This window comes from Abramis brama, assembly GCF_963993115.1.
Source record: "Abramis brama genome assembly, chromosome: 5".
In the NCBI taxonomy this organism is placed as follows: Eukaryota; Metazoa; Chordata; class Actinopteri; order Cypriniformes; family Leuciscidae; genus Abramis; species Abramis brama.
This window is the reverse complement of record NC_139967.1, coordinates 22,449,180-22,477,173: the sequence shown is the minus strand read 5'-3', so window position 1 is coordinate 22,477,173 and position 27,994 is coordinate 22,449,180. Positions and strand designations below refer to the sequence as shown.

Genomic DNA, 27,994 nt, shown 5'->3' with positions numbered 1-27,994 from the left:
ATTGGTGTAAGCGTTAAAAAAAGGAGATTTACTCTCTTTTGATCGCTACCATGGACATCAGTGTTTATATCCGAACTATACATTTTAATGCCAGTACTTCTGTGATAATTTGAATTATTGTAACACAGAATTAGAAAAGAAAAGACTGTTTGTGAAGCTGTTTTGTATACCAATACATGAACAACTGCTCCCTCTGGGTCAGCGGCAGCGTGAACACAGATTTGAATGTTTGCTGTGATCCTACTTGTGAAAGGTTTAATAGACAGACCCGAATCGTCATTAAGAAACAAGATCACGTGGGTGTTTGAATCGAGATCACAATCCTTATACGATTAATCGTGCAGCTATTTTGTATATGTACTGTTGATATTTAGTTCGCCTGATTATTGTTGTGTAAATCAGGTTGATGATAAGCCATTGTGCTCAGGTGGTGAGCAAAAATCTTTTGGCCTTCCTTTCTCAGGCATGTTCAAATGGTATTCAGTCGACGCCTCTGAACCTCGTGGTATACTGGAAATGTGCCCCTACTACAACAGACCTGCGAGTGGACTACCGATACAACCCAGAGGCCATGCAGCCCCCTGCTGCGCTCACCAACCTACAGGTGTTAGTGCCTGTCAATGGCGGGGTCACCAACATGCAGTCACTCCCCAACGCCATCTGGTGAGTTGGAGGGTGTAGGCACATAAACATACAAACAAACACGCAATATTTTGTGATACAAATAAACACTGAAGTATGGACCCAATCACTGTGATATTAAATTTGTGATTTTACAAAATTTACACTACCTTTCAAAAGTTGGTTTGTTTCTCTTGGTCACCGTGACTGCATTTATTTGATCAAAAATACAGTAAAAACATCAATATTGTGAAATATTATTATTATTATTTTCTATAATTGTTTAAAATTTAATTTATTCCTGTTACATTTTACAGTTGTGCTGCTTAATATTTTTGTGGAAACTGATATATTTTTATTTTCAGGATTGTTTTATGAATAATACAAAGTTCAAAATAACAGCATTTATTTGAAATAAAAGTAAAAGTCACTGTCACTTCTGATCAGTTTAATGCATCCTTGCTGAACAAATGTAGTAATTTCTTAAAAAAAAAAAAAATTTACTGACCGCAAATTGTTGAATGATATTGTATGCATAATCTTAGCCATAATCTTATCTTATTTGATTGTTACTGTGTTTTAATTAGGAATGCGGAACAGAGTAAGACATTATGGAAACTGAGTGACCTCTCTGTCAAGTCTGAAAATGAAGGTAAGATAAATACACCATTGTCAACCAAGATTTTGATTCATATTATTGTTAAAGTAGCATCTTTGTGCATCTCATATCATTTAAAATAACATTTTCAATGATCATTTGAAATAAAAATATAAACATAAACATAATGTAATTTTTAAAACTCAAAACTTCCTTTAAAAAACATACCAAAAAAAAGATTTACGAAACTAAGGTACAAAACAACCTTGTTCTATACTTGTGGGGCAGTTAAATAAAACATCACATGAACAAACAGGAAAATGGGTCTCATTGCATCCTCTTGTCGGAGAAAGTGTTAACGGCAGTGCGAACTGACGGCGATATCTATGGACTTTTAAGGTAATCAGCTACCTTAGCTAGTCCTTTTAATTGCTGGTGTTTTATTCTATTTAAATGTTAGTGAGAAGAAAACTAAAAAAAAATTAGATATCAACCTGCATATGCGATGGACATCGGTAATGCTCATCTTTGCTCGCTCCTTTGAAGGTTTCTTGAGTAAAAAAAAAAGGCTCTATATTTAACGAATCGCATACAAAAGACCTGAACCGGAAGCGATGCGACCTGTTTTACAGAATGAGGAAATTCGTTGCACACAACCTGCATTGGACTCAAAAGTAAACACTCAGCTTGTAATAAAGTGCATTACAGGGCTGTTTCTCATTTCCCACAATGTAATTTTGTGTTGTTATGTAAAGATTAAAAAGTCTTCTGACACAAAGTACTTCAGTGTTGACTGTGTGTATGTATGTGTCAGGCTCTGGTTCTTTGAGGGCAAAGTTTGAGCTGTCTGATGGTCCATCCATCCCTGCCACCCTGGCTGTTCAGTTCTTCAGCGAGGGCAGCACTCTGTCTGGTGTAGATATGGAACTAGTTGGCTCCGGTTACCGGCTCTCCCTCAATAAGAAGAGATTCGCCAGTGGTAAGAATGATTTTGGACTTCACCAAAGCACCAGATACACTATCACCAGAAGATTTTATGATTTGACATCATAATGTTATTATAGAGTTTTCAGTCAAGAGTCTTTTCAAAGTAGTTTTGTCTTTGAAATGGCAGAGCTGTCAGGAGATAAAATGTCAATATGTGTTTGTTTACATTCACAGGCCGCTATATGGCTGACTGCTGAGATCTGAGATCCGCTCTCAAATGCAGGGAATCTGGAGGTTCATTTCTGTTCATTCATTAATTCTGTCACTGGTTCTCAATGATATTTATGGAGGATTGTAAGAGAGGATGGAAAAAGGGGGCTGTCTGGGTGAAAGCCTCTCATGCTTCTGTTTCCTCTCTGCGTTCTGAACGATCCAGTTCCAGTGAAGCACCTTTCTGGAGATTCGAGATTTTTATACTACACGCTAACGTAGCACTGAGTATCAAACACTGTGTACAAAGAAAAATAAAAAAAAAAGAAAAGAAAGGAGGAGGAATGTCAGGATACTGGCGAATGAAATCATTAATCTTTAATCTTTGATACTTTTTGATCTATTCAGACTTTTATAAAGTCAGAACGGTAGGGTATGTTATTTTGATATGTATAGTTAACAATTTGTAATATGAATTATATGTGTATAAACATAAAGCATATCTAAACAAAAAAGGACAAAAAAAACACTGCACTAACAATCTTTCCGGATATTTGTTGAGCATTCATTTCTCCATTTGTATTCACAATGTCTGTCAGTCAATCACAATGACAATGAGGAGAACAAAAGGAGGGAAAAAAACAATGAAAAAGGAGAGACGGGAGAAAATGCCTCAGCAATAGATCACTTCATGCTCACAAGAACGCCTTACTTGTCTAGACTGCCATGGTCTTTTTCATAGCTGAGCATTGCACATTCGTCTGCTAAATTCAGATTGTTTTTTATTTTTATTGTTTTATTATGAATGTGCAATGAATTTAGAAGCTTTCAAAATTACATTTTTGGATTGTTTTTACAGTTTAGTGCCATTTTCACTTTAACATTGTTAAGAGAACCTACTGGTTAGTTGTGTGTCTTGCTTAACAGCAAAAGGAAACGTATATACACTGACCTCAGTGCCTCTTTACTTCAAATAATTGCATGTTTAAGTCTAAAAGAACACAATGTTTTCCCCATTTGTTTTCCTCTTCCTTAATTTTTTAAGTGCCAGTTCAGTTCTTTATGCTTCCTAATGGGATATTGAAGGGAAAACACTGCCTAAACTTTAGCCTTTGTCCTTCAAACAGTTCACTGCAAAGCATGCGCTGTTCCCGTTATAGACATCATCCAAAAGTTTTCTGTAAACTCAGGACTTATAGATGGAATATTTTGAAATCTGAGCAGAAATAATACCAAAATACCCAGCGAAAGAATTCACTGTGAGATTATTCTAATTACAAACACTGACCTGATTATTTGGAGGGATCCTTGTTGATAAGCAGACCAAATTGTTTTGAATATTAGCATATTAAGATGAATTATGAACGTGCACACTTTTCAGTGTAGTTTATTAACAACATACTACCAAATTTTTAGGTAAATGTAATTTGAAGGGACACGGTATATATGTTTTCACCAAATGTGCCATCACGTCTGTTTTTGAGTGTTTCATGTTAATAATCACCTGAACACGTTAGTTTCTTAAAATTGCTTTGAGCAAGTTTGCCAAATACAGATCAAAGCACAATGAGCCAATGGAAGTTACGGGGAAGATTAAATGCGGGCAGTGTCCCAGTTTCCCCACTGCCACGCATTGATTTTAACTCTTTTATTTCTTAAATATTTCATTAGTTTTGTCCCACAGCAGTTCACCATCATCTTAGTAACGTCAAGAGTTTTCTCCATTTAGTCTTTCTTTCTCAATTTGAGCTGGAAGCCAGTGGTGAGCATTCACAGTGCTTTAAGGGGGTCTGTCTCCCATACAAGGGCTATTTGCCTTGTCCTCTGTGGAGGACCACGTCTCCAAGGGCTACCCCAATCCCAGCCATAGCAGACACCATTTGTACCTTAAAATGAAAAACACTAAACACTAAATGCCAACAATGAAGGATCTTCATGAATCTGAAAACAATGGCGTTCTTTAGACTGACGTCTTGTTTTCACCAGGAACTTTTTACTCTTTGATAGCAGCCTAAGAGTTTTGTGAAGTAACAACTTAAAAATTTTATATTAAAAATTCTCACTGTCTTTGTGTACATTTTTTAAAAATATTTGTGATTTTAATTCAGTTGTTTTCAGTATGGAATGTGGTGTTGGTGTCAGTACAGAGGCAGAAATCAACTGGTGAACATCCGGGTCAATGTAGCATCCAAATACAATATTGGTTTCTTCAAGTGAATATGAACTAATTGTGTAGTTAGCAAGCTGGTTCTTGCAGCCTCTACAGCCATCACGTCAATATTCAGTCATTTTTGAACATTTAAAAAAAGTCTCTTTTATTTAGCTTTTTATCTCCACATTCAATGGCATGTTAAACCATTTGTGTGAATTTCTTTTTTTTTTCTCACCTAATGTAAATTTTGACAAATATTTCCGCCATGTTTCTCTGCTTTATGACGCTCTGTGTCAGTAATAAATGTGTAATATATAAAGCTATACAAATATAAGAAATACTACAGAAATCTAACTTGTCTGTCTTGTTTTTTTTCGTTTGAATATCTATTCAGAAATTATGAAATTATTTCAGTTCAATTTTCAACCAATAATACCTCCTTTTGTCATGAGTCAAGATGACCTTCATCTTCAAGAAAATTTGTAGCTTACCTTTCATCCGAGTCATTTTAGACAAATGCTGGTCTGTGATGATTGAACTTTTTTTTCCTATGTGCACCCTAATTTCTCCAGCTAAAACGGCTGGTTTAAACGGTTTCGCCATTTAACTGAACTTAAGCCTGAAGTTGAAATCCGAAGTGCACTGTGACAATTTGTACATTCCCCCAATAAGTTTACACACTGACCTCTTGAAAACCTTGTGTATATCTGATTACTTTTAGTACTAAATGAATTTTCAGAGCACATACCTATTCTGATAACTGAGTGCTACAGACACAGATTATAGTACTGATTTATTTCCATGTATTTGTGCATTTTCCATGCACTTGATGGTTGATTTCTAGTTTGGAAAGAGTATGGATAGATTTAACGATAAAGCAATTCAACATTCAGATGTTTACACAGTCATGCTTCTGAACACATCTGCTACACTTCCAGTGCTCCTTGCAAAGTGAAATAAAACTTGCCCACATGTGCTAGCCATTCGGCTTTCTTACACACCTCGTGTGTGTCTTTTATGTGTTTACGTAGCCTATGTGTCAGGGTTGGAGACCCCTTCATGAACCCTTTCGGAAAAGTCCTCTGCACGCTTCACAGTTCCATCTACATCAGACCTGCTTAATCCTGATTACACCACTTGATCTGGATTTAATGCTGTTTAGACACCTGTATAACAATAATTCTCAGTCCTGTGTGTGTGTGCGCGCGATTGTACACTCCATTTGTCTATAGCTATTTTTGTGCGTAACAGACAGATTCTTTTCAGAATCTGCACTTGAACACACCGAGAGAACTACAGGCGACTGTCAGCGTCAGCTAGAATGCGCGTTCTGCGCCTGCGTGTAAATGAGACAACTGTCTGCAGATATTTTCATCTATGTTAGTCATTCAAAAAGGGAAACCTACGGTGGCCCAGTAGTGCACAACACAACGAAATTTAAAAAGCAAACATAAGTTCGCAACACAACGGAAATGCTCTCGGACAATTTGTTTTCCGTACTGTTCTACCGTGAAAGTTATTCCAACCATAGACAGTAAAAGAAATGGACACAGCGACCCCATTGGAACTCAATTGAGACAAGTGAAGCCCATTTTCAGCGATTTCTTAGCACTTCCTTTCCTGACGCGCAGACTCAAACCGAGCAAAGCGTTACACGGACCACGTGAGCAACCCGTCTGTCTTCTAGTAGCTGTGCCAAGAGAAATCTGAATCATTCCCTTCCGAATCTTGCAGAGACGGAGAGTGTGAGTAGGAGCTGTCCATAAGCTTGGAGCAGGAGAAACTTTTGCTAGGTATTCTGATTAATTATATTGTCATTTTGCCTCCACGTCCCCCCGATTGCCCGCGAGCTTCTCCTCCCGTCTATACGGTAATCTCTCTACTGTGCGACAGAGAGTCGCGTGGTTATGACGCAATCGTTAGCCTACTTTTACAAAAACTGCTTCTACGGGTCCATAACATAAGCTACAAGGTAATGGAGCATTTTATACATTGTCGTGTATCTTTAGAAATAAATAATGGACAAATGGAGTCTTTAAACGCCTCAGATGTAAAGTTATTCGCTGTCAAAGTGACGCCAAAATGAATGGGAGTCAATGGGATGCTAACGCAAGTGAAGTACTGCTACAAGATGTCGGCACCCGGCCGACTTCAACTTCCGGTCGACTTCCTTCCCGCCTGATTCCAACGGTAACGATATTTCCTCTGTGTTGTTATCGTTATTGATACTTTGCAGTCACGTGATATCTGGCGGGCAACAAACGCGGTTAGTGCATCCAATCGCACAACAACTATCTGGCATGTCGTGTACACCTCAAAACACCAACTTTTGTATATTAAAACTGGCAACGTCCTGGCAAGATCCTTGATTAGTTTACTGGTTTTCGTTGCTAGAGAATGACGTTCTTGCCCGCCAGCAAGTACAACTGACGTCACGTGCAAAGTATCAATAGCTGCGGTGTCATCGACCATAATCTTATAGAATTAGAACGTCCTTGGTGTGAAATGGTCTTAAATCAGGAGACTCGTGATGGTTAACGTAATTCAGCGATGGCTTCAAGCCAACTGAACTGGCATCTAAAATGTAAGTTCAAGTTGCTTAATACCATTTTTTGTTTTTGTTTATTTAACTCTTTTATAAAAACAATATCAGGTTAGCAGTCGTGTTGTTGGTCTAAATATCCGGGACAACATCGAAATTAATTTAGTAGGCTACTTAATCTGATGTGGTGGTTAGTTACTGTATAATCTGTGAGAGACTTATTCTACTATGATGCAAAATAGGCTCCCTCCACTCTAGATCAACACCAGTCGATCAGTCACTCAAAGTGATACATATTAAAGATATTAAACTCTACCTAGAAGGTTAAAGAGGAGAGGGTCTTTCGGCTCTTTACCTAACTGATTTCAAATGTTCTTTGGATGTTGTCACAGGCTGTGTTTTTGCAGAGACTCTGTGGGGTAATAGAGTTGAGTTATTAAAGAAGGAGAGAGCAGGAGCAGCATCACTTACGTTTATGCTCCATTACAGAATGACATGGCCTTTTGATCCAACGCCCCCCTCTTCAGTATGAGCAAAACCATCTGAGCAAACACACTAGCTGGACCTTCATAACTTAAAAATGTGTTTGCTTTTCTCCTCCATCTCACACTGTTCCCCTCATTTACTCCTCTTTAATCCTTTGGCTTTTCTTTCTCTCTCTCTCTCTCTCTCCATCTTTCCATGTTTCCACCCGCACCCATCTACTGACTGTATTCTGTTTATTTTCTTCTCTTCTCCATTCTAAGAACATCTATCCTCCTGTATCATCTCTTTTCTCTCTTCCTCCTCTTCTAACCACACCTAATATCATTCTTGATCTCCATCCACATCTGCCGGCTCCTCCCTCTCTTCAGCCTTTGGTAGGTCTCCCAAAACAACAGTGCAACAGAGGAGCTCGCTTATACCATTTGAAATCCTTCAAATTCTCCAGACACTCATATTTCACCGTCTAGAATCCATATGATGAAAGATGTTTTAATAGAAACCTTGTTTCAGTACCATGTCATCTGTCCAGTGACATCTCTGCAACTCGTAATGCTTTCACTACTAATTCTAGGCTCTGTTGACTCATTGAGGTGATTACTGAAGCCATGGAGCCTCACCGGTGCTGCGATGGCTAATAGACCTTATTCAGAGCAGCGCCATGAGTCATGACAGGTATGAAAGCAAGGCTGTGAGGGATAGACTCACTGTGTTTTCGGTGACGTCCGCTGTAAAAAGCTGTATCACTTATAATTTTCCACAGCTCATGTTATCCAGAGTCTTTTGTCTGCAGAAATTTCTTGGAAAGATATTTTTGCAGTGTTTCGTAAATCGTCAGCAGAACAATCCAAAAACACATTAAATAACAGTATAATCTACTGAAGAGATGTATGTCTATCCCTCACAGCCTTGCTTTCTTTCCAAGATGGCGCTGCTGTGAATAAGTTATATTGAGTCCTCAAGTAAATGAGATGAATCTGGACATGGGAAGAACTGTTGAATTTGATGAGGTTTGCGTGTGTTTATTTGGGGCCCAATATTGTTCCCAAAAGTGAGATAAAGCAATCACAGTAGACTTTCAGTATGTGAAATTACTTTAGGCTTCTCTGCAACATATAGATCCTCTGTTGCTCACTAGATATCTATGATTTGTTCCAATTTAAATAGCTGTAAATGTGAGTATTGTATGTGTGAACCTACTTAACTATGTTTTGGGGACAAATATGCACCCAGAAGTGAGTTAAAGTGCACCTATAATACTTTTTTGAATATTTCCTTTAATGCAGTGTGAAATATAGCTGTTTGTGAATGTAAAAGGTCTGCAAAGTTTTAAAGATAAAAGTGCACAACAAATAAAATTATTGTATCCTAAAAGAACGAATCCATTCTGCCGAAATGAGTCGTCAGCTACTGATCTTCATTGGTTGCCCACACACAACCTCTACTTTGACCTGCCTTCAATCACTGACTTTAGCTGAGGCATGGAAGATTTTGGTTCGTGTTGTCGACATGTCAAGAAGATGCTGTTTTCTGAGCTGCCAAAGCAAATCCTCTTTGCATGCACTTCCAAAGGACGAGGACTCGGGCTCAAACTGATACAGTAAAACCTATGTTACTGTACATATCACTGTGTATCAAGTGCTGATGAAGCCTCCGGAGCTGAAATTCAGATATATGGTAATGGCCGTACTGACCAATCAGAGGAGAGTAGGCTCCGGAAAGGAGGGGTTCAGAGAGACTGAATCCTTTATCGAGCCGTTTCAGACACTGTGAGAAAAGAGTTGATACCACAATGTATATTATGAGAAAATTAAAGGTTTTTTTTTTTTACCTTGGATGCATGTAAACCAAAACAAAGTTAGGGACCTTTAAAATAGCATAATAGTGGCACTTTAAATCATCTTAATTTGTGAAAACAGGATAAAAAATAAAGTAAATATTTTTTTTTTATTAATTGTAAAAATGCAGAAAGTTTTCTGTTAGAGTTATGGTGTGGGTTAGGGTTAGTCTATGGAATGACCCCATTTAGATTTAACGTACGTAAAGGGATGTGTGTGTGTGTGTGTGAGAGAGAGAGAGAATAGGTAGAATAGCTTTCAATCTGTTCAAGATTTATTATGATTGATTATTGTTTTCTTCCAGGATTATAAAGTTCATTTGGAACCAAAGTACCAGGTTCATACAATGAGTGCTGAAATAATCAATGAATTTGACACTGCAAATTTTGTTGAATTAAATCTTTAAAATATATTCAGTTTGTTTGAGACTGATGCAGTTAGATATATTGTCCTGTATTATGCCTGAATGTTTTAACTCTACACTAAATATAGTGAAATGTGTATACAACAGACCCATAAAGACATTTGTAGTGGTGCTCTCACTATTTGAAAGGCTCACAACACAACCATAATGCCGAGAGTGAATGTTTGTTTGACCTGTGCAAGTTTGGATATTAAATTTCACTCTCTTTTTTTTTTTTTTACAGGCTGACAGATACAATTGTCCATCTACTGCCTGGCTTTTTACTGTGATCATTGTGATTGGTTCCCTTCAGTTGCTCAGCAGCAGCATTTGTTTCTCTCCTTGTGTCTATCCCCCCCCTCCTATCCTGTTTTTGCCTCTATGCAATGCATGTTGGTTCAAAATCAGATTGGTGAACGGAAAACTGTTCCTCCATACTGAGAAAAAGAGAAATGGTACATGAAAGCTCAGAGCAGTGGAAGGATGGAACAATGGGCGGACAGGAGAAAGGCAGGTTGGAGGGAATGAGAGATGTGAGAGAGAATAGGCTTTCGTGCCTGGCGAGCAGAACCACGTCATGGGCAATTTGTCACAAGGTCGGGGGCCATGATGGAGGATGGCGACATCTTAACTCCCATGGAGCAGCCCCCACAGTGTCTACTATACTATCTGCCAGCCAAAGATGAGGTAATATTGCTTGCACCAGATCACACCAAAGATATCTAGGCTTTGTGTCCTGTATTGCAGAGAATCATATCTAATCACATAGCATGGCGCTATGGAATAATTGATTCCAAGTGAGCAACTGCAGCATTCAGTAATATTTTCTAATATTTACTGTCATCCATGGCAACTTTGTATATCAGACTGTAACTGAAACTGCTGCCACTTTCACGTCTCATGTGTTACACAATGGACTCCCTCTCGTTTAATTTCAAACACAACTGGCAGTATTTTGCGTCTTCGTTCTTGATTAGTGGAAATCACTTCAGAGTACTTCAGTGTTAATATTACTGTAATATTGTTGCAGTGTTCATCTTGGCTGATTGTTTTGCACAGTTTTTTTTAGTCTTAGAATGTTCTGTCAGATAAAATAATACATTTAAAAATATTTATATTGAAATATTTAATTCAATTCAAATTTCAATTCAAATTTATTTGTATAGCGCTTTTCACAATACATATTGTTTCAAAGCAGCTTTACAGGAAGTGCATTTCAGAAATGTACATAGAAAAATACAGTTAGTTAATCATGTATTAATTTAGGGCATAACATATCGCCAGCGTCGAGTCGTCTCTTCACAGGCGTCGAGTCGTCTCTGCACGGGTGTTGGGGCATCTGTAGTTTCCATGGGAGGCTGGATACAAACTGGAGCTGATGAACTCTATTTACCTAATTTAATGCCAGGCCCGGCGTCACGAGGGGCATTGCCCCCGCCCTTAGTGTCAATTTGTTCCCCCTCTACCCCCGAAACATGATCGATTGTATCCCTTTGATGCGTACAATCACACCAGTATGATTAGAACGTTCAATGCGTCATGTGATCAACTGCTAAATTCAAATGGGCTTTCGTTCTTTGGCTGACACTGAACCAGAAACAGACTTTTGAGTGTTTTCAACCACATAATGTTTATTTTTAGGTTTCAGACATTTAAATAAAAAATAAATAAAAAACACACAGAGTCTATGGAAGCGTGTTGTGATGTTATTTCCATCAAGAGGTGCATCCATTTTTGGTCAAGATCTTGTATTGACAATGCAAGAGTCGCGCACTCTGTAAAGTCTCCTCCTGCACATTTCAAAGACTTTCAATAAATTTAAGGTCTGGACTCAGAGGTGCCAATTCATGTGTGAAAATTATTTTTCATGCTCCCTCCCAACCATCAAAATTTGAATGAATCTTGGCTTTCTCATCCTGGAATATGGCCATGATGCGTTTTCCTACATGGATGTTTAAGAAATTAAAAGCTACACACTCCATCAATTAGGGTTAGAAGAACTGTTGCCAAACATATAAAATGCTAGAAACATAATAATCACTGCAATAATGATCCAATTATTGGTTGTGGGGGATTTACGTGACAATGGCATGAAGCAACATTCTGCCTCACTTCACACAGATTCCGGAAAATACACGGATAAAGTGACCCGGGATTTGACTCGGGTTCGTTTGATTTTGGTTCATTCACACTGCCAGTGATTTTCCGGAATCAGAGAGTGCGTTCACACACAACCCGTAAAAATCCCGTAAAGACACGTGACATGGATGTGACTTGTAATGTCTCAGCAGCGTCTTAATAAGTTTGCTTATGAGCTGCGATTTCTCTCTCGAGAAACCACGCTTGTGCATTTTTTTTCTCTGATTCGATCATAAACTTGCGCATTATGCACCGTTTCACAGCTGGGGAACGATCCTGGCTTCAGCGTCATCACTACGACACGGCATTATTACGGCTTTTGTTCACACAGCGCGAGTTCCGGGACTGAACACGGCAATGTTACTAGGTCCCCAACCCGGCATCGATCCCGGCATAAATCCCGGGTCGTGTTTGCATTCACACAGAAGGCGCTCTGGCAATTTGCCGGCAATTTCCCGGGTTCAAAGCGCTGTGTGAAAGGGGCTTTACTAGGTCCCCAACCCGGCATCAATCCCGGGTCGAGTTTGCGTTCACACAGAAGGCGTTCTGGCAATTTCCCGGCAATTTCCCAGGATCATCGCGCTGTGTGAAAGGGGTTGAGATGAAGGGGTGGTCAGAGCGAGAGAGAGAGAGGGAGGAATAGAGAGAGTGTGTGTGCAATGGAATCCTATTAAGGCCCCTCTTGTGATTGCAGATGCGCTTTTCCCATTGGAGGACGTGGATGCTCATGCAACCTAGCGTGCGATCAGGATATTGTGCTGCATATGAACCACTGGAAGGAAGAGGGGAGACTAGGTAAATTAGGATGAGAGGAATCTAAAGTAAGCCACAATTGCAAATATTAAAAGATTTAATTTGGTGGCTAATCATTTAAAGCTGAATGAAGAAATGCGTTACCAAGGTTTGTTAATGTTTGTACAATACTGAGACAATGTAGTCTCTATACTAATAATTAATTCAGTGCAGGGTCATATGAAGACGTTCTCTATTTTTGTTTTGTCACTGCATCCAATGCAAATAACTAGCAGCTAGTGAGAATCAAAATGGGACGAATCAAACAAAGACTTACCGGGAGGTTGTCCAAAGCATTCACACTGACAGTATTTGAGCTTTGCGAATGCCAAGATATAATTTAAGCAGACCTATCCTACACACACACACACCAGCACACACATTTGTTATTACCATGCATACTACACACTCCATGATCACAAAGAGAGCGACAGAGAGAAAGAGGAAATGTTCTCCTCATAAATATTTGGACTCGGCTTAATTGAAAGAGTGTGTCCGGCCCAAAATCTGGGCTGATTTTAAACATTCTTGTGCTGGAATCTATTCTCTTCCTAAATGTGTCTCAGGTGTCTCCTCAAGCTTTGGAAAAATAATTAAAACAAAGTCTTCAGCTTGGGACAGTTCTGACATACTGCTTGATCTTCATGAAGAGCTAGAAGAATTTAGCTCAATACTCACAATTCTTATTTTTAAAAAACATGATTGAGGTGTAAATTATTGCATTTAAAGCTCCAGCTGAATTGTAGTGCGTCTCTAGTTCAGTTCAGTGAGTTGCAATATGCACAATATCACATTTTCTTTCACCATCAGGAGATTCAAACCATACTGGTGTCTTGAGCCAGTATGGGCCAATTTTCACTTGCAAATTTGATTCATATTCCACTCCACGACAACAGGTAAACAATGGTCTGTGTACAAGTCTGTAATAAAACATGCCATATGCATATGAGTTCAGTAGTGAGAAATAAATATATATTTTTATACATATACTGTAATTCTTATGTAATTTTCCAATAGTTAAAATATGACAAATGTTTTTGTGAGGTAAATGCGTCATCAAAGTTTAGTGACAGTTTGTGTTTTTAGTGAACTGTATTTTAGTTGAAATTTGCAAGGTCATGCACTGCTCTGAGTAAAACATTGTTTTGATAAATAAATCCATTAGGACTCCAGATGCGGCTTTGAAAAAGTAAAAGTGATGCAGAATTATTTTGATATTGTTTAAAACAAAGCTTTTTTTTTTATCTCTCTCTATGTTCTGGCCCATTTAAGGAAGCTCCTATTGCAGTGTAATTGCATGATTCCCTTGTGTTTGAAACTTTTATAGTTCATTGATTTAAAAAAAAGTATAGACTATAGACTTGCCATAGACTTTGCTCTTTTGATTTTGGTCATACATTAATGGAATGTTTCACCCAAAAGTGAACATTCTGTGGTCTGTGATCATTTACTTTCTTTCTTTTGTGGATCACAATAGAAGATATTTTCAAACATGTCTTTGTGGGTTTTAAGTCAGGGGGTCCAGTGTTGTTTTGGACAGCTTTACAGTACATAATCAAGTTTGACTGATCTATTTATTCTATAGAAAGGGCAGTTAATTTGGTAGTATTTTTTTTATATTTGGTAAAAAGCCATTTTAGATTTAGTCTTTGGACCTGCGAATTTCCTTCATGTCTCCTGTCATGCAACACAGAGATTACACATTTCATTGCTCACGCACCAATATGATGACTGAGTGTTGAAATTTCCAGCATAGCAGTAATGATCTGTTACCTGTTAACTAAGCTTCTGAGCCAATGTCCAAAATAGCTTAACAAAGTTCTTAAAAGATCCTCCAGGCACAGATGAGTGAATATTCCTCAGACAAGTGTCTCAATCCTTCAGCCACCATACAAAATCAGTGCAGTTCTGGCCAGATGAGACATTACAGCGTTCTAGATCTTTGGAAGAACATAACGGAAAGTAGGAATCAGGGGACAAACCCTCTTGCCGAGCCAAGTGATGCAGTACCTGCTGGTGTTTGTAATTCCATCTCAAACAGCACCCAGAGTCCAAGTGATGCCCCTGTGAATGTTGTCTCTTTGATGCCCAGCCAGCCACCGACCTCTTCAGACAGTCAAGTGTCAGATGGAGACAAAGCTGGTGTCACACTACTGTTCTCTGGAGTCTTCTTGGGCCTGGTTGGCATGACATTCACGGCTATGGGGTGGACAAATTACAATGCCAGTCACAACTACGAGTGGACACAGCTTCTGGGGCCCGTTCTGCTGTCGGTAGGAGGTGCGTTCGTGCTCATAAGCATCTGCAAGTTCCGAATGCTTTACTGCCTGAACTGCAAACAGAATGATGGGGAGAGAACACCTGAAATGGACCCTCTGCCGCCCCTTTCAGGACCATCGTTTGTCTTTACTAGATTCAATCAGCCCATTACCTTCCACAGGGCCACTGTGGTCCAGTACATCCCACCACCGTACACCTCTGTAGTACCTGACCAAAGTCTTGGCCCTGTTAATGGTTTGCATTCCAGTCACCAACCATTAGCAGTCACAGTGAGCACACCGCCACAGTATTACAACGTGTATCCCATGGAAAACCCCGGCTTTATTTCCGGTGAATACGACAACGCCACAGCAGAGCAAAGGGAAAACAGGTATGATGATGAATAGTGGATGGTGGTGTACATTAGATTCATTTAGATTTATACATCTAGAAACTGTCTTAATATCAGCTCAAGATGATTTTTTTAATGACTAGTCACTTTTTGGTAGTAAGTATCTAAAGAGATGGGTTTATTAAGCCATATTTTAAAGAACACTAAACATTGAAGACTAAAGAAAATCACTAACCAATAATGTACATCAGTTTTGGAATGTAATATCTAGGCTACATTTTAAGAAATTGTATGTGTGAACTCTTTAGTCTTATGTGCATGGTACAAACTAATCGGTGAAGTTTTAATAAATCATTCGGCTGTAAGAATTCAGATGTAACAGTTAAATTTGCAATTACATTTAAAAGCTCAGGGGAGAACTGGAGTAACTTTAGTTAACTTAATTACGAAGTTTAACTAAAAGAGCTGAAATCCCTATCGTACATGAGCGTGTAAAAATATAAAGGATTAAGATAAAAAACTTATTGAACTTAGGCTATAACTTTACATCTGGTTTAATTCGATTTACGATCATGTTAATTGATGTGAAATGGCAGGGAGTAGCCTATAAGAATGGAAGTGGGTTAGTTGGGGATGACCTAATTATTTTAAACGAGTAAATTTATTAACCACAAAAAAAAAAAAAAATGTTTGCACAAAATTTAAAATGTCTGTTTTCTATTGGTGTTACGATTCTTAAGAAGAAGAAAAAAAGGTAGCTATAAAAGCCGTCACTGGGGCGGTAACATTTCAGATAAGTAGCCTACCATTAAGGTAGCTGTACAATTTTGGTACAAATGTGAACCTTTATATTCATATGTAAAAGTACTAATTCTCATAATTGTCTGATAGAAATAAGCATTATAGTAAAGTTTTTGGTGTACCCTTTGAACGGGTACTGCTGCTCCAATGACGGCTTATTTAAAACCTTTTTTTTTAACTATAGCCTACACACGAAACTGAGTTAGACGTAAACAAAACGTGTCACAACAACACTAACCGGTCTGCTCTAAAATATAATGCAACGCATATAGGCTAAAATAACAGCTAAGCACCTTTGCGTTATTTATTTTTTTTGCACAAAATACTAGGGGCTGGCTGCTGGCATAAGTGGATTATTTGACATTTGCTGGTTTCGTTGCAGGAATCACGGCGTCCCAAAGGAAGAGGAAGAGAGGAAAGCGAGTACAGCAGGGAGCGCTTCTTCTCCACCTGCTTACGAGGAGCTTTTTGACAATTAGTTGTTACATTATGTTGTAAAAAAAAAAAAAAAACTTAAAAAAACTCTGAGTCTGAATATTAATAATTGTTCATATTTTAAAAATGTAAGACATTTAATATAGTGACTGAGGTTTCCATGTTTGAAAAATATAGCTTTCCTTTTACTGTAGTTTAAATGTATACAAATTATTTTATACACATATTGTGTGCTGTCTCATGATACTGAGCTCACTAGTGTCCTCTTGGGTTCCTGAGAACTTCATGGCACACGTGAGCGTCCGGTGAGGGCCACATGGGGGCAGAAAGAGTAAGACAAAGTTCCTATTTCAGCAACAATGTGGAAGGTGGTGTATTTCCTTTTTTTGTGTGTGCATTCGTTTTAATAACTGAAAGTTTGACAAATAACTTTAATCGCGTAATCCCCGTCCAACTGTCATAACCGCAAAACATTGTCTAAAGGATAGTTTAACCTTTTGCGAACGAGGATGTCTGTGAACCTGCTAGCCTTTAACTGGAAGGGCATGTATGTCATTTTAGGAAATATGAAGCTATATATTTGTTTAAATTCTATTGTTATGGGTCGATAAGAAGAGAAGAAAACTCAATCGATTTTAAGTAGGCCTATAAAACCTAATAATTTGCTATTGGCCTACTTAAAAAGTACCCTGCAAGAAAATTCTAAATTAACAAAACTTTTGAGCTATTAAAATAATGTTCGAGCAATGTGATACAAAAGAAGAAGAAAAAATTATCTTCTTTTACAGCTCATTATATGTTCATTGTTTGCCTATACTTTTTGAGTCAAATTCGTTAACCTTGTTGAATTCCGCCTGCATGCTTTATCAAACTTAAATAATTTTGATTTAATTATATTAGATTTGATTGGATTTGGATTTAATATAAAAAAAATTCTACTAAAAATAAGTTTATTTAAAAATCTACAACTTATCCCTAAACGGTCCAACAAACAGTGCTGTACATTCGAAATAGTGGGCATACATCTAAATTATTTAAGTTATTTTATATTGGTGCATGAATTTATTGTAGTTTAAAATACTTATATGCCATCACCACCTTCTGCCTTCGTTTCATTTAAAACTTTTTCATTCAGAATGGCAAACAGGGAGGGAAATTTTATAGGCAGAAACATAGCTGTGTGTGTGTGTGTGTGTGTGTGTGTGTGTGTGTGTGTGTGTGTGTGTGTGCGCGCGCGCGCGCTCTTCACAAGGTCTCATTTTGTGTGATCTTTGGTATAGTAGAAGTAGCTACACAAAAAGTACAACCTCCCCTTCTGTTCAGACGAAATATTAATTTTTTTGTTTGTTTGTTTGTTTTTATAAAATTATTAAACATAAAACCCTGCTTATTCAGATGATCTATCATTTACCTTTTGTATATAAAACAGAAATTTTAGTTTCTTCAATTTTGTTCTATAAATCCTTATATTTTTTATTTGGTTTCTTTTGTTTATATAGACTTTACCCAAGATATTGGCGTTTAAATTTAGAATTGCAAATGTAAGCATCTTGGGTCATAGCGTTTCATAACGTGTGTCAACTGACATTTAAACTCATGAAAACCGGATTTTACATTGAACAAATAGCTAAATGAGTTCCACAACATTTTTTTTCATGAACTTACAAATACAAACAATACAAAAACTTACAATACAAATAAACTTTCTAAACAAGAATAACTGAGGAGTTGCAACCGGTACTTTCCGCGTAGGTGCTTTTAACATTTGCCATCTCTGCCTCAGAGTGTAACAGCATCTGCTCAGACAACCTTCCTTCGTTAAATGGGATTGAATGGCCAATTCGGGTACTGCTCAAGGAGGTCTATTAAACAGGCCATGGGAAATGCCTCAAACTAAGACTCAAGCGTCTATGCTTGTCTGTTGCGAACGTGGTTTATATTTATATAAATTCAGGTAGGACACGTTTTTGCCATTGCATTGCCCCAATTAACATTTGCTACCAAAATGATGTGCTTAATTATTTTTCTGTTCTTTTTTCTTTTTTTAATACAATATGAGCTTACTTGGGTAAATATGAGGTTGCATTTTATTTTTATTAGAAAGAAAAGTGACGAATACAATTTCCGGTCCACTGCTGAGTTTACTTTTAAGGTAGCCTACTCCCAAGCCCCTTTGTGCTGAGACGTCTGAAATCAGTGTCCAACATTTTAATATCGAAATATTAATTTTATGAGTGGAGCGCCTGATAGACAAGAATGAATGAATAAACAAATAATTAGCAGCACGAAAAATTCTATTCATTTTTTTTCTTTTCTTGTTGTAAATGTTGACATTTATACAATCACTGTCTCCACTGTTTTCAAAGTTATAACTAAGGCTATAGGCTACATCTAACGCACTCTGCATTTATCTTTTTACGATTGGTTATAATCTATAAATTGGCTGACTTTAAACTTGTTCCCAAAAAGCAAAAGTTCTTTATATCAAATACATTTTTAAACAGTGTCCCAGAATTTGTATTGTGCCTTTTTATCGAGACCGCAGTGCAATGTGAATTTCATTAATTTCACTGCGCAGTAAATCGCGGGTGGCCGACAGCGCTCATTATTGGAGAGCACCGCTTTATTTATTACAGAACACGTCTAACATCTTAACTTGTCCAGATTAACGAGGAGGAAAGTGAATGCACAACCATACGGGTTGCTCCACTGGCTGTCTGAATTAACATGACACAGCTTTCAATATCTCACGCCACATTTACACTGTGACTGCAAAGGTGTCACGGATGCGCTTCTGAAGTGGCATTTAGGTGTCTTTACACAGGCTCAGAGGTGGCATAAATGCATTTACTTAGCAATTTCAACTGTATACTTTTATTCTAGGGGCTGAGGTGGGTCAGAGCAGGCATATTTTTGTCTGGCTTTTATGCAACATTATGTCTACACAAAATTATCAGCAGGTACAGAGCAGCTTTAACTCTGCTGTAAAGAAGCCTTAACACAAGCGTCTCTGAAACAAGAAGGTCTATTACCTTGAGGAAGCCATCTGTTAACTTTGCCATGCACCTCTAGTAGCTTAGCACTTGTTTGTTTGGCAGGGCCCCGGATGCAATTATGCTAACTTATGCTTTAATGTAACTGGTGGTTCATTGTTTAGCCTACAATTCATAATAATAATTATTTTTAAAACAACTGTTTAAAATAAAATAGCTATAAAATCGGTGCTCATTTCTGTTGCCAGGTATGTTTGAGCCAATCACCTGTAACTATAGCTAAATGCCAGGATATCAGGTCTCTGGTTATCACTCCATTAGCCTAGCCTGGAAATCCAGACCTAAATCTAAAAGATTAATGGTCTGGCATCGACTAATGAAAATCGGCCAGCTCAAGGGGCGGCACCAAGCATGCATTTGAAAATCTCACTGCACGCAATTGGATAACACTACAACCAATCACAACATCGCTTAGCAACCAGCAGAGCTAACTGGTAGATTAGACTCTTACCGTATCCGGTCGGCAAAACAGCAAAAACGCCCTTCTTGCAAAGGAACGATTCGAGCGCCATCTTCTGTTCCTCTTTTAGAGAAAAAGGCAAGTCTAAATCTTTCATTGTAGCGGCCAAAGCTGTTTCAAACAAGTGGTGTTAATCCATAGCCATCTTGCAATGTTTACTAATGACTTCGAAGTTGCAGCGCTGTCTCTTCTCGCCTCTGGCCCGCCTATCAGATAACCCGATGTGATTGGTGCAGCTCAGATAGAGGGGCATATTTAATGAGCATCATTACTCAACACCAGAGTAACTCGCTGAGCAAATTCAACTTGTGCTCTCGCGAGAACTCTGGGTTACCAGGGTACCATTAGCCCCTGCTTGATGCCTAAATCGACTATCATCATTGTGGAAAAATGTGTCTCCGTTGGTCTTTTAATTTTTTTCCCCCAAGCAACAGATAAATCGCAAGTACCCTATTTATGCCGCGTTCCAGGCAACCTGTAACCCGTGTTTTTCCAACCTTATGCCCGTGAAAGTGCACTGGAACGGCAGTCAAACCCGTGACTTCCCACCCGTGAACTCGTACTAGATCGATGTACTCCCAGTTACGAGTTGGAAAAACACGGGTTACAGGTTGCCTGGAACGCGGCATTAACCTTTATTAGGCTATTGTATTGATATTGTACCAGTGATTTTTATAGAGCTCTTAAAAGCAATAAATAACTAAAATTCGCAAAACACATTCTTGTGGCAATTCGTAGCCTAACTGTTTTACGTTTTGGCGAATTGGTGGCTAATTCGTATGAATTCGTACGAAAGGCTACGTTTTTGGTTCGGGGTGGGCCTTTATAGCCTACTTTTAGGCCTATAGCCTATAGTACATTCCGTACGAATCATTTCATAAAAATTGCCACTAAAATAGTACCAAACTCTTCACTAGCGACCATCTTGAGCAGTGATGTCATCATCATCAATGTAAGTCCCTTCGATAGATATGTTTCACGCTATTAAGGAGGCTTTTGCAATTAATCTGTTCATTTTATTAGTCAAATTTCACATCCATAAGTGTAAGTTTTCTAACAAAAAGCCCATTTTCTCAGTATTCCTAAAATAATTTGAAAATTACTTTTCTACTATTCAATCTAGTACTAATGGAAAAGCTATCAAGACTGTTCATTTGTGTACTGTCTTCAAAATCTTTGATTGATACAAAGGTCTTGTATTTTTATTATTATTATTATTTTATATATATATATGTGTGTGTGTGTGTGTGTGTGTGTTTTATTTGCTCCCCTGGCTCTAAAATGTATGTTGTATTGTTTTGTTGTTTAAAGCAAAAAAAAGAAAAGAAAATTAAAAGATAGGCTATGTTTCACGCTGTATAATCCCTGTTTCTTTTTTATTTATTTATTGTGTGTTTTTTCTGTTTATATTATTTTTTTGCTTCACTCTGTCATCTATTCAATTAATATTTCAAACAAAAGAGTCTTATTTCGTATGTTAAATAATTTGTCAGGAATTATAAGAAAAAGAAGAATTGCCTAAAGTTTAATAATATTATTATTATTATAAAATAAGTCAATGTCACGCTTTTGAAAGCCCTTAGAATTGTGCACTGGTAAACTAAATAATATCAATATGTATACTGCATGTCACTTGGAATTTTTTTTTTTTTTTTTGAATGGGGTAAAATGAGCTGCAGTTGGATGGTGCAGTTCCTGCATGTACCAGCAGGGTCAAATGGTAGTATGCCAATCTGCCAGACATTGTAAATTATGTATTTAGATAAAGCAATTCCTTAGCATTCCCATTCATCTCAAAGGTATTGGCTGGCAGTTTCGAACACAGCTGTTGACTTAAATCAAACCGAGCACCTTTGGATGAGGTGAATGAGAAGGCATTTGACTAGATACAGCCTATGTTATTATTCAGGGACATTAGCTCAAAGAAAGAAGGCCTCCCTATAACAACACCAGGTGTGAACACCTTTTATCAGACATTTTTATTACAGAGTTGGTGCATCTTTAACCTGACTTGTGAATGTCATTTATTATGCATAGAGAGAGCAGAACATGTGTACACTCTAAAAACTGCTGGGTTGTGTTAACCCAATTTTGGGTCAAATATGGTCTCACCCAACGTTGGGTTAAAAAATGCAATTTAAAAATGGACAAATTGCATTTTGGACAAAATCAAAAATGGACAAAAATGCAATTTAAAAATGGACAAATTGCATTGGTTACACTAAAAATGTAAACCAACGGCTGGGTTTGTCCATTTTTAAATTAAATTTTTAACCCAACGTTGGGTGAGACCATATTTGACCCAAAATTGGGTTAACACAACCCAGCAGTTTTTAGAGTGTATAATCCACTGCATATATCTGAGTCTGTGGGGAGTGTGTTTTGCAAAATGCCAGTTTACTAGTGTTACAGTCTGTCACCATAACTGAGATGCCCGTCGTGCTGGTGGTCTGTTCAACACGTGACACGCTACTCACTAATGCTAAATAGCAAAGAGGGGAGAAGGGGACAAATGGATTCCATGTTTTCAGCCAAACACAGCGGAGCAAAACGAAGGGAGAGAGCTTTGTTGTTTATGAAAAACATGTGAAACCAATCAAATCCAAATTATCCCCCCGCTGTTCGAGTTGCTAGCAGAGCCAGACGCCCCTCTAGAGGTACTGCCACCCAGATAGAGAGAGCATCACTCACACACTCTTTATTACTCCATACAGGTTTAAGCACTCATACGCTATATTCTGCATGTGTACGCTTGAACTAATGACGTGCACGCTTACAGTTATACACACACGTAGTGCATGAATGGCTAGGGTATGCACAAGCGATCAAATGCATTAACTGAACTTTAACACACACACACACAACACAGTTTGTTTGGGGTGCATCTGACAGTAAAACCCCAGGATGATTAGATCAATATGGCAAACAGGAAATGATTCACAGACACTGCAGCTCATTTACATACAGTCTCAAACACACACTGTACGTGTATATATAAACACATGCACACAAACGGATCTGCTGAACACATTGTACCACTGCTCATACATTACTTTTCTGAAACAGGAAGGCTGTTATTCAGACAAGTGTCCCCCAACACACACATTATTGCATTTTTTTCCACTCCATTTTCCCTATGCAACGATCAAATGAGGGAAGAATGCTTCCTTTTGAGAATCTGAGCTATGATATAGCAAGTGCCAAAATGAATGTTTACCGTGTGCAGCCTGTTTGATGTGTGTGAGGGCCTTAAGTAGCTCTAATGGCAAATCTATCAGCAGTCCCCAGGCCCCCATTCAAGTCTTATTCACCCTGGCCGCCAGTTGCTCTCCACAGCCTGAGAAAGCCATTGACTCGTGTGTTACTGTGTCTTCTGGAGCCAATATGGGTCCTCCTCTCCACACAGTTTTAATCCTGCTCACGTCTGGACTTTTATACTCTGGCCTCTGTTACCTAGCAGGTGTTCCACCGATTCAAATAAAGAACATGAGACAGTATAATGGCTAGAAATATGAATTATAAAAATGAATTATTAACAGCTGGACTGTGGGAAACGTGGTTAAGAGTGGAAAAATGTAGCTGTTTAAAACTGATGAAAATGTCTTTCTTAAATCAATATCTTCTTTTCAGAAAACAATTAGTAATGAAAAGTCATTTGTGGTTGGGAATCATAAAACTTGAACTACGTTTAAAAGTTATGCCAAGGTTTCAAGATCCATTTCACTTATGGTCCTGGACAAAAGTCAGGATTGTCTTCAGATACTTCTTCATTGCAAAGCGGGTTTCATTTTGTCAGAAAAACTGCCCTCCAGAGTTCAATTCATTACCCCTCAATAAATGTCATAATGTAACGCACAATGCAGTGAACCTCATGAGCCATACATGATCACATATATGTTCTGAATGGGTTATTGATTGCCATTTTTAGGCTGCGGTCCAGTGGTAATACTGTATCTGATGGAGAAATCATGTCCCTGTCTTTAATAAAACCGAGAGAAACCTAATAAGGCTCAGATGATCTTTGCAGATGTTTGATTGCTGTCTGGAAAAAGAAACGCAGCCTAGTACAGAAAGCATCAGTGAGATGTCTCTTTTTCTCTCACTTTTTCTTGGTGTGCAAACTATACACAAACAAACACTCCTCACAAGCCTTGGAGGACACTTATGTTCCTCACAGAATCTTTGTTGGTCCAGAGGATTTCACTGCAGGTTGTTTGAGGAACGTTAAAGTGCCAGTAAAGGTGTTGTACTGAATTAGTACTTAGTACCAGATTTATGGGACTGGTGTTTAATGAATGGCATGTGTGAGACAGGGAGAAAGTGAATCGGAGTTGTTCTGTAACGGGGGACTGTACGTCTGGGATGTCGTGCATGTTAACCTGATCGAAGTTCCACGACATTTTCATGAAATATTTCCCTATTTAAACGAAATGGCCAGAGGTGGCATCTTGGTCTTGGCCTCATCCCACCTCTTCTTCCTAACATAATTCTGTCTCGTGCTCAAACTGGAATAGTTTTGGTGAAGAAATATAAACAGAAGCAGCATTGGGAGTGCGGATATTTTGAAACCGTATTCCATTGTTTACATTAGTATTTTCCTTCAGGGAAAACTTCTGTCACTGTCAATTTTGCAGGGCGGTCAGCCAATGTTCCGTCAATGCCTCTCTAGCATCAATGTAGCACTTCTATTTATGACTTAATTCAATTTGGATGCAGTATGTCTGCGGTGGGTCTGTCTGCGTGTGCCTACATAAGGGTTAGAGGGGATGGAAAATAAGGGGTTATTTTGGTTTCAAATGTGTATCTATTCACATATGGTCCTTGTTTTGGCCCATATACCCCAAGATCTCACCGGTGACCTTTGACATTGCTCCCTCAGACTGACATGATTTTGGCTGCCTCATTCTGGGTTCAGTTTGACCCCCTTAGACCTCAAAGTTCAGAGGTCACAGTTGCAAAGCAGCAAATTAACCCAATGCGTCAAACTTTCCGTGACACCATGTTCAAGTGAGATTTTCGGGTGAAACTATTTTGCACTCTGACTGATTTAGCTTTTGATTTTTCAAAATGTTTCAAATCATTAAAATTTTCATTCTCTCTCATTCTGTTTCTCTCTTTTGTTTCCACTAGTGCTGGAAAAAAATTAATTGCGATTAATCGCATCCAAAATAAAAGTTTGTGTTTGCATAATATATATGTGTGTACTGTGTATAATTATTGTGTATATATAAATACACACATATTATGCATGTATATATTTAAGATTTTTATTTATTTATATATAAATTATTTATATTTATATATAATATAAATTATGTATAAATGTATATACAGTATATACATGCAAATATTTCTTAAATAAATACATGCATATGTGTGCATTTATATATACAAAATAATTATACACAGTACACACACATATATTATGCAAACACAAACTTTTATTTTGGATGCGATTAATCGCGATTAATTTTTTCCCAGCACTAGTTTCCACATATTTTAGTTTGGTCTACTTTCTCAACTTTTGGATGCATATGAAGCCCTGCATGAAGAACAATTTTTTTGTCCTCTCTCTTTTGTTTCAATAATTCATTCTCTTTCCACATTCCTCCATCCTCTTCCCTCTTCTGCCCCGCAGTCTCTCACTCAAACCCCCCTTTTCTTCTTTTCCGTCTTGTTTAAAGACGTTTCAGTTCAGCTGTCACAAATTATGTTCGCCTGCCCAGCTGTCAAAACAGGGGTGTGTTTTTCTCTTTGCACCCGATATACTACCAAAAGAGAGAGAATGGGAGATGGGGGGAGATGGGGGGGGGGGGGGGGGGGGTGTAGGTAGTGATGGGGGGGGGGGGGGGATGGGGGGGTTGGGGGTCAAAGAAAGAGAGAGAGAGAGAGATAGAGAGAGATAGAGAGAGAGGGAGGGAGGGAGGGGGCTTTAATGTTCATGTTTGGACACAAGCAATTATCTCTAATTATTGTTTTTCTTTTCAGTTTCCCTGTCCTGATGGAGGTCCCAGCCAGACCAACATGCAGTAATCCGGCCTCGTTGAAGAGGCCCAGCGGGCCCCATGGTGCAGCTCGTCCGTGGGACTCTCGGGCTTTCATCTCAATGTGAGTCTGGAGTTGATTCAAACACAGAGCGATGGGTGAATTAACCCCAAAGCCCTGGCTTTCAATGGGCTCAGCTAAGAGATTATATGTGTTGATGGCAGGCGTTTTATATAAGAAATTATATGTGTTGATGGCAGACCTTTTATATGTTCTGGACTTTAAAAGAAACTTCTGCTAGATACTCAGTGTGGTTTTAGTGGGCATCCTCAACCCTTAAATTCTGCTCATCTCTTTTTCCCTTTTCTCTTGTCCGTCCCCATTAATATTTAAATGTGATCGCTGTGTTTAGATGCATATTGTGGTTACAACAAATATTCAAAAATGATATTTATGACAGATTTCCATTCTCTGAATTCCTCGACACATTATGCACAGTAGAAATCGGGACATGTATTTAACTAGAAGAGACCTGCCTGTACTAATTCCTAATAAAAAGTATGTCAGCTGATCAAAAATACATTACCGTTCAAAAGTTTGGGGTCAGTAAGATTTTTTTCATGTCTCTAATGCTCACAAATCCTTCAGAAATCATTTTAAAGGGTTAGTTCACCCAAAAATGACATTAATTTCATAATTTACTCACCCTCATGTCGTTTCAAACTCGTAAGACTTTTGTTCATCTTCGGAGCACAAATGAAGATCTTTTTGGTAAACATTGAACAGCAAACATAAACAGAAGCTCAACTGAACCTGCTTGATGCACAAGAATGAACCTCATTTGCTCTCAGAAAGCTCTCAGATTTCATCAAAAAGATCTTCATTTGTGTTCCGAAGATGAATGAAAGTCTTACAGGTTTGGAACGACGTGGGTAAGTAATTAATGACAGAATTAAAATTTTGGGGTGAAATAACCCTTTAATATGTTGATTTGGTACTTAATATAAATGTTGTGCTGCTTAATATTTTTGTGGAAATCATTAAACATTTTATTTTAGAATTCACAAAAATCTCCCCCACTCCAACCAAATAAAAATGCAAAAGTTTTTACTACCTGCTAAATGAAAGTTGTAATTTCTGATGGGTCAAAGGTGACACATTTGCTCAGCTAATAGGCATTGCATCATGACACAAAATTTGCAAACATGTTTGTCATGTATTATTTTGTTTTTAAGGAACTGAATGAATTTTGAAAAGACACACAGACACACACACACACACACACACACACACATAGTAGTGGCAAAAAGTGATGTTTGGGGGGGATATTTGCACAGTATTTCCTTTTAATGACACTTCAGGTTCTATTAAACAAATATGATTGGTTGGTTCGGAGTGTGTATCTAACTTCCATAGTCACGTGATTTCAGTAAACAAGGCTTCATTATGTAATTTTTTTGAACGTTTCGAAACACTTCAAAAAATGTCAATATTCACCGCTGGGGGTGATGATCTCTCTCAACCCATGAATCATGAGGAGTCACTGAGAACCAATGAACAAGTGTCTGTGGGTTTTACCTGATATCTGATCAGTTTTATACATTTGTAGACAATTTAATTAGACATTAGTATAATTCAAATGAATAATGGTAGTTAATAGTCTCTTATTGGCCCGTTTAGCTGAGCCATTCATAGAACAAACAAAACAAACCCTTACAATTGATCAAATAACATATAGACACAAAATCTTATTAGATGATTAGATTTGTAAAGATTTTACTTTCAATAAAAAATTTGCAATAGATTTGTAAAAGATGTTTTTATGCATGTTTGGTTTTGTTGCATTTACACTGTTCTGACCACTAGGTTCACCGTGGACACGGGTGTCGGATTTCAAAGCCTGGACACAACATGGCACATTTGCTTCAACTGTTTCAGTGATCT

The 27,994-nt window shown here is 38.0% G+C and overlaps 2 protein-coding genes across 3 annotated transcripts in view; both read left to right on the top strand.

The window, feature by feature from the left end:
* LOC311083112 (F-BAR domain only protein 2) overlaps positions 1 to 4,857 on the top strand; it is a 50,134-nt gene extending 45,277 nt beyond the window's left edge. For both annotated transcript variants that reach the window (XM_084114398.1, XM_084114397.1), the window contains 4 exons: positions 464 to 663; positions 1,209 to 1,273; positions 2,034 to 2,198; positions 2,381 to 4,857. In XM_084114398.1, the coding sequence (XP_083970524.1) occupies positions 464 to 663; positions 1,209 to 1,273; positions 2,034 to 2,198; positions 2,381 to 2,403 (453 nt within the window). In that variant the 3' untranslated portion in view covers positions 2,404 to 4,857. The remainder of the gene's footprint in view (positions 1 to 463; positions 664 to 1,208; positions 1,274 to 2,033; positions 2,199 to 2,380) is intronic.
* Positions 4,858 to 14,549: 9,692 nt separating this feature from the next.
* Positions 14,550 to 16,596, top strand: tmem174 (transmembrane protein 174; the record flags this gene model as incomplete). Its single annotated transcript, XM_084115520.1, has 2 exons — positions 14,550 to 15,355; positions 16,500 to 16,596. The coding sequence occupies 2 exons, from the start codon at positions 14,550 to 14,552 to the stop codon at positions 16,594 to 16,596; spliced, it is 903 nt and encodes a 300-aa protein (XP_083971646.1).
* Between the last annotated feature and the right edge of the window lie 11,398 nt (positions 16,597 to 27,994).